General features: G+C 44.5%; 1 protein-coding gene across 1 annotated transcript in view; it reads right to left on the bottom strand.

The window, feature by feature from the left end:
* The window catches only part of PCMTD2 (protein-L-isoaspartate (D-aspartate) O-methyltransferase domain containing 2), a 17288-nt gene extending 4682 nt beyond the window's left edge, over window positions 1-12606 (bottom strand). The window contains exons 1-4 of the mRNA XM_012654540.1: window positions 12451-12606; window positions 8158-8491; window positions 4160-4262; window positions 3238-3409 (exon numbers count right to left, since the gene is read on the bottom strand). Coding sequence (XP_012509994.1) covers window positions 3238-3409; window positions 4160-4262; window positions 8158-8464 — 582 coding nt within the window. The 5' untranslated portion in view covers window positions 8465-8491; window positions 12451-12606. The remainder of the gene's footprint in view (window positions 1-3237; window positions 3410-4159; window positions 4263-8157; window positions 8492-12450) is intronic.
* Between the last annotated feature and the right edge of the window lie 1560 nt (window positions 12607-14166).

A 14166-nucleotide genomic window follows, 5' to 3' on the forward strand; every position in this document is an offset into this window, starting at 1 on the left:
GATAGAAAGAAACCAGTTAAAGGATAACAAGAAGCAACAATCAGATCCAGAATGTGGGGATTCTTACAAGACAACGTTCTTGGGCTCTCCAGAAAAAGTAAACACTGTGGGCAAAAAGCAGGCAGCAGGGCTGTTCTACAGAAAAGTAAAGTAAGAAAAAAATTCCGAGTATTCCTTCTTCAGAATTTGGAAACTTGTAAATATTTTACAAAGTTATAAAACAAAATAAAACCTAAAATGGCCATTCCTAAAAAATGAAAGAACATAACAACCAGCTACAACACTCCAACCTTTACTGAATCTTGTTTTTTCTGGGAGGTATAACTATAAAAAGTCATTCCTGCAGTAAGAATGTGACAGGCACCAAGTAAGAGATATTGCTACCGAACACTGTTACTTTCTTAGAGCAAACCTGCCATCCTGGACATCTAGGTGATTATCCTTATCTTTGAAGACAAATACTGAAGTGTTTAAACAAGCCTCGCCCTAGCATCAGCCCCAAGAAAGCAGTGAAACTTTGTGCCTAACACACTGCACTGTAGGTTATCAAAACATTTCTTTTGAATTAAAATATCGGGAGCACCAGACAACCCAATCAGACAACACGGCCCCCCTGTGTTCTGTGTGACTGGGCCACTCTCTAAATGGCCTAAACAGCTCACAGTACTATTTTGGGTCACCTCTGTCATGCTATGATTATATGCTAGTCATTTCTAAAAATATCTAAGCCAGTAAATCCTCTACAACTAAGACTCTATGTCATGAATTTTAGAACTAAAAGGAATAAGCAGCCATGCACTAGGTAAACATCAACAAACTAATCATATTCTTATATACTAGCAAAAACATTTTTCAAAAATATTCTTAAAAGGAGAATTTCTAGTTATAATGAACATCAAATATTTTTATATAATCAATAAATGATGTAAGAAGCCTTATAGAAAACTATATACTCCTATTTTATATTGTTAGATAACCTGGTGAAATATCATAAAGATGTCCATAATTCTCAAATTAATCTAGATATCACAATTCTAATCAAAAGTCTAATGCATTTTTGCATCACGACAAAGATTTCTAATACCATTTGTTTAAGACAAGACATTTAAAACAATATTCTGAGAAGAAAGAGCAAAGATGAGGTGTGTAAGTCCTGCCGAACACTCCAGCCAACTATAGCAGGAATCACACAGGTGGCAGTCAGCAAGGGCTCGGATCAACTCCTCTCTCATGTTGCTGACAGCACTGCCTTTCAGAGGGCAACTGGCAAGAATTTTAAAATGCAACGTCTTTGACCAATCACTTCTGCTTTTGAGATTGTACCTGGAGGTACAAATACATATAACATATATAGATATCTTAAAAGAAAACTACAAATCCTTACCTCATATGGCTAGATGGGCAGACAGAGTAGAAAGGGCGTGTAGTTTCACTGAAGGAGGGTTAGGAAGAGGTGTGTTTGCTTATATATTTTTTTAAATAAAGAAATAAACTAAAAACAAAACCAAAAAATGGTTATCTAAAGGTGAACGGACAGAGTGGAGGGGACATGCATGGAAAACATTCTCAGTGTTCCTTATTTAGACTTTGGAAACTTGTAAATATTTTACAAAGCTACAAAACAAAATAAAACCTAAAATGTCAATCCCTAAAAAGGTAAAGTAAACAAATGAGCTAACCAGGTGTCAGGTTAGTGGCATAACCTTACAGAGAAATATTATTTTAAGTGACTTTAAAACATAGTAATTTGATTGTACATCCATAGTGGAATATAAGGGCAAAAAAGGCCAAAAACCCCCTGGAAGAACAAGTAAAACATCACCAGAGATACGTAATCTGCAAAATCCAGACTGTAGAAAACTGTAAGACAAATGACCTGATTTCTTCAACAAATAAATTGCAAAGAAAAAATGAGAAGGAAGGAAGGAGAACCTGGATATTTAGAAACACTTAAGAGATACATGAACCAAATGCAACACACGAACCTTAAACGGGATCCTCATTCAAACAAACTATTGGAGACATTTTTGAAGCAATAAGGAAAATTTGAACAAGAATTGAATATTTGAAGATATTAACAAATTGCTATTAATTTTTATAGATTGATAACAGTTTTGTAATGTTTAAAAAAAAGAGCCCCCATTTTTCATAGATACAAAATGAAATATTTATAGATGAAACATTCTAAAACTTAAGGATATCCACTGAAGTTTTTATATTATATACAACAGTAACAGTGAAATACTATACACACCCCACCTAATGCCCAATAAAAGGAACTAGTTAATAAACAGTCAACAATTCAACAGGCTACTATATAAGCACCAAAATGATGACTTGAAATCATTTTCATGTACTCTAAGTAAAACACTGTAAGTTATACACCAGTATGAACGATAACCTTTTTGAAAAAGGAAGCGTACAAATTAAAAGTTTTACAAGAATCACATACAGTCATTAGGGTAGGACTTGTGAGTTTTTCTTATTGTTCATAATTTATGGATTTTCTAAAATGATTTATTACTTTTTGAACAAAATAAATGCTAACAATTAAAAATTGTAGAAAAACGTACAATCTCCTGTTTTATATCATTTGTTTTTTTTAATTCTTTGTGACTGAGACATTCTTCCTGATGACCAATTCATGTCTGAGTAATCTGCTCATTTATTATAATCTATTTTCCCCAGCTAAACATAGTATCTAAAACATAGACAAACATGCATGACCAAATAACAAAATTTGGACAAGATTCCCACTAAGCAGGGATTCCTGTAAAATGCTCACCATCAAGGTATTTAATAATTAGACTAGCAATTAGAATAGAATTACTCTAATAATTTTATATATATAATAATTCTAATAATAGAACAAGTAGAATAAGAATTAGAATTAAAATTAGAATAGCTGGGGAGAAAGAAGGGCAAGAGGCAAAGGAAGGAGAGGGGAGAGGCAGGGTAAAAGCAAGGAAAGGGAGAAGGGAGAGGAGGAGGAGAAGAGGAGGAGAGAGCGCAAGGAGGGGGAGGAAAGGGCTTCAGTGCAGACTCTGAGGTGCCCACCTGAGTCAGGTTCTGGCCCAGGGTACCTGTATGACCTGGCAAGCTCCCTCACTCATCCCTGCGTCTGTTTCCTAACTTGCAAAATGGAGGAAGCTGTTAAAAGGGTCACTATATGTAAACTGCCTGGAATAGACCTCGGTAAACAGTGTGCAAAAATGTCAGCTATGAAGCGAATCTGACCTTCTCTTCCAGTGGCATGACAAGGACCCCTCCCACTTTGAGCAGATTCTTCATGTACTCTTCATGCTCTTTCTGCACGCCAGCCCCACAGTACACTCGATCGTACTGAGCACAATCAGGAGAAATCTCCAGGCAATTGCCAGTAACAAAGGAAGGCTCACAGAAGTCAAACCTGGAAGTAAAAAATGTTTTCTGTAACTAAAGGTATCACATTGCAACAAGTCTACACAGTAAATCTCTGCTAACCATAGGTTGCGTGTTAACTGTAAAATCCCACAGCAATGTAACAGTTTACAGAGCCAGAAGCTGGAAGCCACCCTTCCAAAAAGAATTACACTACATAAAGAGAACCCAAAAAACTTGAAACAAAACAGTATGAAACTGAATATCATAAACATGATCCAAATTTAAGGCAATCTCCAATAATCATTGTCTTTGCTCTGTTTTCATCATCTTATTCAAGATCTACTATACAACAAGATAAGGGAAAATGGATTGAGTTTTTTAAAAAATTTTAATCCCTAAAATAAGAACTTTAATGTCTTACTTAAAAATGGCAAGAGCTAGTTACATATATTGTTTTGAGACTAATGGAATAATTTTATATTAGAAACAATTAGGTGATAAAAGGTTGTCTACATTGGAAGTATGAAAATTGAGCAAAATGAACATTTTGTTTTCTTCTCTTACTATACTGGTGAGAAACTGCCTTTCTGTAAGGTTCATAGTCACAAAAACCTAAAGTCCTTAAAAACACAGAATATTTTTTGAAAATTAGAACTGCCACATAGGATCACCCTACCAAAGTTTAATCACATTTGAGGCACATGAATACTTATAAAATGATTTCTTCCTATCTGATCAAAAGTTTATTAAATTATAATTCACACCCTCTGACCCAACAGACATAATCTGATCTTACTTGTCGAAGCTTTCGCTTGTTCTGATGAAAAAGTCCAGTTTCTGCTTCGCATACTCTGTCACATCTGAGTGAAGTTCCACCCCATGGTTTACACCAAAAGGACCTAAAAGTTTTGAGAATGAGAAAAGTTTTACAACTTGGGCTCGAAATCTTGCTCATTTATTTTTACTTTATCAATTACAACATGTCTGATTTAGCATGTACAATTACAGAAGTCTCATCACGTTATCCCTAGGCACCACATCGTAAATAGCTTGTTTTGATGCCTGGACTTCTCTGCTCTCGAACTTTTAAAGAATCATTTGAAAAGGGAAAAAAGCCAAGAGTTCAGAGTCTTACTAATGAATTAAAAGAGAAACATGTATTTGCAAGTGAAACTAACACAGGTCTCACCTGTTTGTCCAGAGGTAGCATTTAAGATGACTGTTTTCCCTGAAAGGTCCCCCAGAACACTCAGATGTGGGCATTTTAATAATGCTCACAAAATAGGTTTCAATCATCATTAAAATAAAACTATGATTCTAAGTCACAATGAAACATTTTTTATATCAAAGGAAATTTACCAGTAATTTGAAACAAAACTGTGAGAAACGTGAGGAGCCCATGAACGTGCTCCCTCCACATAAAACTGTCTCTAGGTTAAATCTGGGTGAGCAGAGAACAAACTGTTGACACTCAGTTTAGATGTATCTCCGTGTTGTGGAAACCCATTTCCATGAACATAAAAATCAGGCCAAAACTCAACTGTGCTGATGAAGGGTAAAAGAGTGGTTACCTTTCTGGAAGGGGTCGGGTATGATAGCCTTCTGGGACACTGATTCTACTCTGTGTCTTGTCCTGGGTGGTGACTATAGGGAGGTGGATGCATATGTAAAAACTCACCAAGCTTCATGCTTCACGCTTGTTCATTTACTACAGCTAAGTTATACTTCAATTTTTTACAATCTGCATGTGACAATCAACAGGTCACGTAGGAAAATATTTGGTAGACATAAATACTACAGTCATAGTGTAGCACTCAATCCTACAATCCAACAGAAATACTGGGAGATAAGCAACCTTCCGTGCATCTCACACCTTCACATTTTGCCACCTGGTGTATCTGGTCCCTTCCTAGTACAACAGCCACCACCCCATGCCAAGGCTTCCCTGGCCCCCTTTTGGACAACTGTACCTGCTGCTATTTTCTCTCAACATCTTTGATACACAGAGCTGCTGCTAAAACATCCCCTCATCAAAACACATCCTGCTTAAGAGGTCATATTTTCACTATTTATCACACCAAATCCTAAATTATTCCAAACTTCAAGACCTTCTGCCAACTCACTAACTTCAATTCCCATTACTCTAGCATGGGAGCATTGTGCCAGAGACCAAGAAAACCTGCTTGTTTTTTCCCATTCATCATATTTTCGTTAACCCCTCACCTTCTCTATCGAACACTTATTATATAGTTAATTCTAATAACACATATGGGACATGGTTCCTATTCCCAAGAAGCTTAATACCACACAGTAATAACAAATCCCTCGACCTACCCCCTCAATAAAAAGGTGACTAGCAGGGAGTGTCGGGAAGGCGGCACCCCTGGCAAAGCAGCTCATGTCACGCAGCACTTTCCCGCAGGGTACTCATGAGCTACCATCTCCTAAGTAGCTGCCGTATCCTCTCCTGGCTGATAAGAAACAAAGGAAAGGACAACCCTGAGCAAAGGGAAGAGAAACCCACAGAACAAGCACAGGAACGTGGCTGACCCAGGATACAGTTCAGACCAGGAGAAAGGTGGGGGTCACGGTAAGGACCTCTGCATTAGATGAAAGACTTCAGGCTTTGCATTTGCAGGCACTGGGGGGCCAATGAGGATTTGTTCTGGAATGATTTACACAAAGTGATATTAAGGTTGAATAAACTGGAGCATCTGGACACAAATCACTGTCCAGCCATATGTGCATCCCTGACAGCAAACACTAAAGCCCCTTCCTTCAAAAACATCAAAGCAGCATGTTACATCAACTACAGCAGAAACAGGGCTTTTCTTCCTTCAGATCTCTCCTGCTCTAACGTCCAACGAAATTCCCAGTAAATTAGGGGACTTGGAAAAGAGAAGCAACAGTATCAAGTTGTAAGCCCTTCCTTTATCACTTCTAGGGCAACAGTCTCCAACCTTTTTGGCAGCAGGGACCGGTTTCAAGGAAGACAATTTTACCACAGACCAGCAGGAGTAGGGGGTAACGGGGGGAGGTGGAGCTCAGGCGGTGATGGCAGCCACGGGGAACAGCTGTAAATATGCTCGCCAGCCGCTCCCCTCCTGCTGTGCACATGCCACCACACCCGGCTAATTTTTCTATTTTTTGTAGAGACGACAGGGTCTTGCTATATTGCCTTGGCTGGTCTTCAACTCCTGACCTCAAGCGATCCTCCCACTTCCGTCTCCCAAAGTGCTAGGATTACAGCCGTGAGCCACCACACCCAGCCTGTAGACTTTCTTGATGTTTCTTTCACAACCATAGGCAGTGCATCAGCAGATCCTGTCAGTTCCAACATCAAAAAACACAGACTCCAGCCCCCGTGCACCGGCTTCACCCAGTGCCCCTCGCGTGGCCTGCCATCATGGCGGCCTGGCCTCGCTTCCTCTTCAGAACAATCTTACGGCGTAGATCAGCTCCTGTCCCTCCTGTGGAAAAACCACTCCACCTCACCCAGACTGAAACAGACATCTGTCCCCCACTGTAGCATTTTACATGAAGTGGGACTTCCATAAATCCTCAGTCATTCGCTACTGTTGTTATTTTTTTTTTTGAGACAGAGTCTCACTTTGTTGCCCGGGCTAGAGTGCCATGGCGTCATCCTAGTTCACAGCAACCTCAAACTCCTGGGCTCAAGCGATCCTCCTGCCTCAGCCTCCCGAGTAGCTGGGACTACAGGCATGCGCCACCATGCCCGGCTAATTTTTTCTATATATTTTTAGTTGTCCAATTAATTTCTTTCTAATTTTAGTAGAGACGGGGTCTCGCTCTTGCTCAGGCTGGTTTCGAACTCCTGAGCTCAAACAATCCACCCGCCTCGGCCTCCCAGAGAGCTAGGATTACAGGCGTGAGCCACCGTGCCCGGCCTGCTATTGTTATTAACATAAAAAATAACCATACTCTCATGTACATTCTCATAATTTATTTGTCTGGGAAAATAAGCTGAATGGCTTCAATACGATAAGCTGTGACAGCCAGGTGCGGTGGCTCACACCTGTAATCCCAGCACTTTAGGAGGCTAAGGTGGGAGGATTGGCAGAGGGGATGGCAAGTTCAAGAACAGCATGAGCAAGAGTGAGACCCCATCTCCACAAAAAATGGAAGAACTAGCTGGCTGTGGCAGTGTGCACCTGTAGTCCCAGCTACTCAGGAGGCTGAGGCAGGAGAATGGCTCGAGCCCAGAACTCGGAGGTTGCTGTGGGCTACGATGACGCCACTGCACTCCAGCTGAGCAGCAGAGCAAGACCTTGGGAAATCCCTTCAATCCATGAAATTTATTGAAAAATAAACAATTTACAGGTACTAGCCTTTTAGTATTAAAACAGCAAAACAAACAAAAACTGCCTGGAAGAACTGTACCTCCTGAGGGACTTTAAAGTTAATTATCCTCACTTGAGAGACAGAGTAACAAGGAAGACTGAGTGATTAAATTAAATCAAGAACTCACAGTGAGACTGAGATTTACACAGCTCTCATGGCTCTCCACTGTCGAGAGGGAGAGTACAAACAACAGACTGTGGCGGTGCAGGTGGGAGGAGACAGGGAACAGGAGAGGCCCCTCTGGAGGGCTCAGGGACTGTGAGGTGCGCACGAGCTCCCTTCTTCATCCCTCTACCCACCACCCAGTGACATCCGATGTCAACATCGCGTAACTGCTAAAAGTGTCCACCAGGGCTGGCCATCAGCAGACTGTATTTTCTGCGGAAGGAGACACCTCCACAGATGAGCTTTTAGACTCTCTTCCAGACTTACCCAGAATGAGGCCCACCATAGAGCTGAGGTACCCAGTGCCACTGCCCAGGTTCAGAAACGAGAGTCCAGGCTGCAGATCCAGGGCTTCCATCACCTCCGAGTAGATGCACGGGGCCGAAAGGTGAATGTTTCCATGCTTCCACGCCAAGTCTTTATAAGCATTTTCTTTGAATTCTTCAAGATAATAATCCGCACGGTCGATAGCTCGGAAAGCCTGCTCTACCAGCTCGGTGCGGATATACTGCGCTTCTTTCAAGTTGTCTATCAGCTCGTCGTTGTCCTCGCCAGCGCTCACAGCACCACCCATGGTGTCTGAGATCACACTTGGGCAATACTACAATTAAACATTTTTAAAAGAGCTATTTACATTAAAGGTATGACCAGAACTATAACGGTTCTAAACACATATCAATTTCAAATTCTGAATTCTGAAAATAATACAGATGAAATACCTTTTGTCAACACCCAGATGGACACCCAGAAAAGCCCCCAGACAAGCCAGATTTAGAAAAAGAAAAAAAATCCCAGTTCAATTAGAAATTCAGGTAAATTATACTAAAAAATTATTAATATGTGTCTGAACTTCAAATTTAAGTGGTGTCCTATATTTTATCTGGAACTCTACACCCTTAACATACAAATACCCACCCAAGTCAAGCAATCCATTCAATCTGTGGGTTTGGATACTTTGATAGTCAAATTTTAGGCAAAAACATCACCAAAACTCTCTTCCCAAACGGAATATATTGTGACAAACACCTCGTTTGTAACAAAACAAAATCAGTTTCAAAGCGTAAGAGTAGGAGGGGCTGCTACCAGATCTTCCTACCACCCCTTCTGAAGCCGCGTAGCACTCCCAGCTCTTTAAAAATGAAAAGTACATTTCCTGCCTTCTCCCACTCTGCCTTTGAGAAGAAAAAGTGCAGCACGTGTCCCTCTGAGCCCAACTATTAATACACAATCACCTTCATCTAATTCACAGGAAAATGCTCCTTCATCTGCAGAAGTCTTACTCTTCCTAAAACTATAAAAATATCCTTTTTGATTTTATAATTATCCCATTTTCTAAGTCATTTTTTCTAAGTAATGGCTTTACTGCCACCTGAGACGATAATGCTTTTTAAAATATCTGATATAAATTGGTGGGGGAAAAAAGACCACCAGACCTCACGAAGACTGACACATTTTCTGAATCAGGACAATCTTCATAACAACCTACTATAAGATTATTACTATGAAGTTTTTATACTTGTTTTCCTCCTCCACAATCCTCTAGATTTCTAACAGCAGAATGAGAATCACGAAGAAATATTGAGGGGAGATATTCCATACACACCCACGCACACCACTGGCAATAGTAACGGGACAGGTTTTCCCAGAAGTGAAAGTTAAACAATCACATGAATGAATCATCAGTTTCTTACGACAGGTGGAGAAGGTATGTGAAGGGTATGGCTTAACACAAATTCTCTTCTATTTTACAGTCAAATATTCACAATCGAGATTTTAGAGCTGAATATTAAATTTTTCAAATCACTGGGGTGCTCCAATTACTAAATTTTCACAGCCTTTTAAAGTTGTTTCAGAGCCCTTGTTAGAGTATGGTCCACGGCCAGTTAACTCGGACGGATGGAATTAAGTCCTAATGAGGTCAAGTTTAATCCTGGATATAAATCACTTCGTTTTGAGGCTACACCCCTGATCTAGCTCAGTCACCGTAAAATTTGGGCCACCGGTTAAAAGCGGAGTCATACATATGGATGGTCAGGGTGTATTTAGGAGAAGACCTGGAAATCATGTATCCTGCTCAGTGCTGGGTGAGGAAAGCTACCTCTCCACCCAGAAGCCTGTATACAAAGTTCTATCATTCTATCTCAGTACCATTTTATCTTTAGAAGGAACCTCCAACTGTATATTGGGTACGTTTCATTTTCTACTAAGTAAGTACCACTTATTTTAAACATTGTCTCAATTTGAAAGTTTATACCGTATCAAAAGGAAAGCTTTTTAGTAACAATAGCTACCATATTTGTACAGGTACCACCTGCCAGCCACAGCCTCATTTAAACTTCACAACATAAGGAGGCAAACTGAAGGCGGGCAATGAATTTGCTCATGACCACAAAGCCAGTGCGTGAGGAGGGCTGGATTCAAACCCACGACTGTCTGGCTAGGGGCCTGTGTTCTTTATACCACACCAATGCAGCTTTTAAAAATTCTCAAAAGAGCAACATTTTTTACCACACATGTTGGTAATCTTTTGACTATGGAGTAAGCCTATCTATTACCATTGGGAGGATGCATGCGGCAGAGGTGGGGAACCTGTGGCCTTAAGGCCACGTGTGGCCTTCTAGGTCCTTAAGTGCGGCCTTTTGACTGAATCCAAATTTTACAGAACACTTTTATTAAAAGGGGTGCAACAGAGAAAGATGAAGTTTTTCTTGTCTCCTTTGGTGCTTAAAAAAAAAACGATCTTGAAATCAGAAGGCTGCAAGTTCCCCACCCCTGAATGGGGTCTGATATTTATTATTAGCTTTCCTTATAGTCTAATACTCCATCCCACTGAAAACCATCACTGCTTACAACTAACCATGGATGTGACCATTTATGATGTGACCAAAACTACCAACAACACAGACACCTTTGCCAAAGCAAATACTATCACTTTCACCTAGATTCTACAATCCAGTAAAATCCAAGAATTGGTGGAGAATCATTTTTAGGATGCTGCACTTGATTATACTTTGCACTTTATTATTTGCTGTAATCCCTAATATGAATATAGTTCACTACTCGGTACTAACTAGCCACAGTCCAACAGGACAACCTTACCGCTCCTTCCAATACCAACTGCCAGGGCACATGAAGAAGGCGTGTGGAGCAGGAACAGGCATGGGAAGGTCTCAGGATTGACAACTGAGGAGGTTGTGATTGTGGCTCTGTCAACGTAAGCATGAAACTACGATGATGGGAGTCACGATTCTAGTCTATGCTGGGTTTGCCAACCTACATATGGAGGACCACATTCCAACTCGGATGTCACTTCTTAAGTGGAATATGGACAAAGTAATTCATGTGGAAGATGAGCTGGGGAAAAAGACCCAAAACCACACCTTCTTCAGGAAGAATGAGGAAAAAACTGAGACTTCTCATTTTGAAAACAAGAATTCTTACAAGCAATGCAAAAGGACTTTTTTCAAACACAGATGGTCCCCAGCTTAGGATGGTCTGACTTATAATTTTTTTTCACGATGTGTTTATGTGGATGCAACCCCATCACAAGTCCGGGAGCATTTGGAAGTACATCTACTCTATTCACACGCCTGACAAAAGCCAGACCAGGGCTACACGGATGGAGGCAATGCCTACTAAATACACAAAAAAGCTAACAACCGGAATTGCCAATAATGAAATGAGCCCTTTCTTAGAACACCCCAGCCAAGTCCCAGTGGAGACACAAGCAGGGGTGAGGCCAGGGGGTGAAGGCACGGACCTCAACAGCTGAATCCCATTAACTCTCAGGTCCCCTCTCACCTGAGCATGTGGCTCTATTTCCCCCAAGCAGAGCCACGACAATTTCTAATTTGTTTAAAGGCACCTCGGCTTCACAAATTCCTGCAGGACATTCTACCGCACGCCCAGAATGGAGCTGCTTAGCCATTCCTTCGCGAGAAGAAAAAAGAAAACTATTCCAGGCACACGAGTAAAGAGGCCTAGGGTAGATATTTAAATGACTTATTCGAGGTGCAACGCTGGAGCAAACACGGATCCGAGAGGCACATCCCTCTCGCAAAAACAAAGGCGCCAAGCGTAGGCAAGTCTCCTTCCTCAACTACCGAGGATGTTTCTCACATGCCTTAATTTAAGTCCCAACGCTCTGCTCCAATTCTTAGTGGCTCCAAAGCGCTGCGGGGACTGGGGGCTATTTTCTGAGAAACTCTGTCATCTTCCGAAAAGGTCCAAGGTAGAATTTGTTCTGAACCTTAACTCTTGACTTGCCTTAGCGCTAATCGCAAACGTCTCCTACTTAGTAAGTCAGGGACCAGCTGCACGTCTGGGTAAGAAGATCCCAGGGTGTGAGCAACGGGCGCCGGGAGAGACCGACGGGAAAGCGCGAGCGCTCGGAAGGCCAAACGGGGGGCGGAGAGGAAGGGGGCAGGGGCCCCCAGGACGAGTCGGGGCGCTCGGTGACCGGAGACGGGAGAGGGGCCGGAGAGGAGGGACGCGGCCAAGGGGAGACACCGCCCGCCCGCCGCAGGCCGGGCCGAGGGGCGGCAGCGGCGGCGGTTGTACCTCGGGGCTCGGCCGGCCCGCGGGTTCGGGCCGCCTGGGCAGCGACCGGCAGCTCCTCGGGCGCGTCCCTCGCGCGTCCTCGTCCCGGGGGCGCCGCGCCGACCTCCGCCGCTGTAAACATCCGCCGCCGTGCCTGCGCCTGCGCGCGCAACTGCCCGACTGCGCGTGCGCTGCGGCTCTGGCGCTTAAAGGGGCGACGGCGCCGCCAGGTGGGCCCGACCCCGCCTGGCGGTCCGACCCCGCCTGGCGGTCCGCGCCCGCCGGCTCCGCGGCTCGCTCGCGGCCTTCCCGGCGGGGGTCCCCGTCGTCGTGCGCGCGGTCGGCGCAGTGCTCGAGCGGGCGGGTGGCCCCTGCGCGGGCTGCCTGTGAAGTTGGCGGAGGGGCTGTTCTGTGTCTCAAAAGTGATGGTGGCCGTGTTCGGGTCCCCGGGGTGCCGGGTTCGGGGCGGGCGCTCTCCTCGTGCTGCCGCCTCGGCCGCCCGGCCTCCCTGCTCCGCCACCTCGGTGCCGGGGCCGCGTAATCCCTTTGGACCACCTGCCCCGCAAGCTTTGTGAAATCGGCCCTGCCCGAACCTCGCACGGGGCTGTCCAAGTGGGCTTCGGCAGCGGGACCCTCTTGGAGCAGAGTCGCAAGCCATCCCGCATGCGCGGCAGGCACACGCGTCGCCGCCGGGGAGGAGCGGCCTGGGTCTCCCCTCCCCCGCTTCCTCCGGCGCCCACGTTCCTCTCCAGACCCCGGGCTCCCGGCCCGGTGCCTGCACCGCCGCCTGTGGTCCGGGGCGAGCTCGCTTCTCGGACACACAGCCCTGACCCCGCGACCCTGTGGGTTGCCCACCAACCTCACGACCTGCACACCGGCTCGCAGCACCCTTCCTACCTCACAGCCTGTGGTGCCTGCGACCATGTCGAACGACAGAGGCCCTGGAGCTACCCTTGGCCCCCTCCCGCTGTCAGGGGACCCCGGCTCCGTGCGTCCCTCCTGTCCTGCCCCGGCTTCCCAGCCCTCTCGCCACCCCTCCCGCCACTGCCTGGGCTAGGCTGATGGCCCCCCTGAAACACAAGCTGATCCATCTGATCAAACACTGCTCTGTTCTGCTGATGCTCCAACATGGTTCCCCTGCTCCCCTCCACGTCAGCTCCCACCACTAGCATTCGCCTTCGTAGGGTACCGTGCTAAGCACTCCATGTGGGCGCTTCTGTGAAATAGGGACTGGTCTTACCGCCAAGGAGAAAACGGACAGCAGGAGACAGCCTGGCGCTCACAGCAAGGCTATGGCGTTCTCCTGTTGGACATAAACAATCTTGTAGGGAGGAGCACCATCGTGATACAGGGAGACAAAACATGGCCACGTCGTAGTATTGTCTAAGCACAGACAAAAACAGGGTCACTGTGCCACCCATGATGTCCCAGACATGCCCTCTCCGGGCTAGTAGCAAAGACCCCTGCTCTGCCATCAGCCACAGCTGAGCCTCCCTCTGCCCTGGCCTCTTCATAGATAAGATTCGCTGAGATGCCCAGTCAGAGAACTACCCTCCAATTCCTGATGGCATCCAACCTGTGAAAAAAATCACCCACCCCAAGCCCACATCCTTTAGTTTTTTCAATACCTCTTACTGGGATGCCCTGCAGTTCCCATGTGTGCGTTCACCCTCACTGCAATGAGTAATAATCCCAACTTGTTCAACTCCAGGTGTGTTCCTGGTGGCCTTTGGCTGG

This window comes from Propithecus coquereli, unplaced genomic scaffold (genome assembly GCF_000956105.1).
Source record: "Propithecus coquereli isolate 6110/MARCELLA unplaced genomic scaffold, Pcoq_1.0 Scaffold442, whole genome shotgun sequence".
NCBI lineage: Eukaryota > Metazoa > Chordata > Mammalia > Primates > Indriidae > Propithecus > Propithecus coquereli.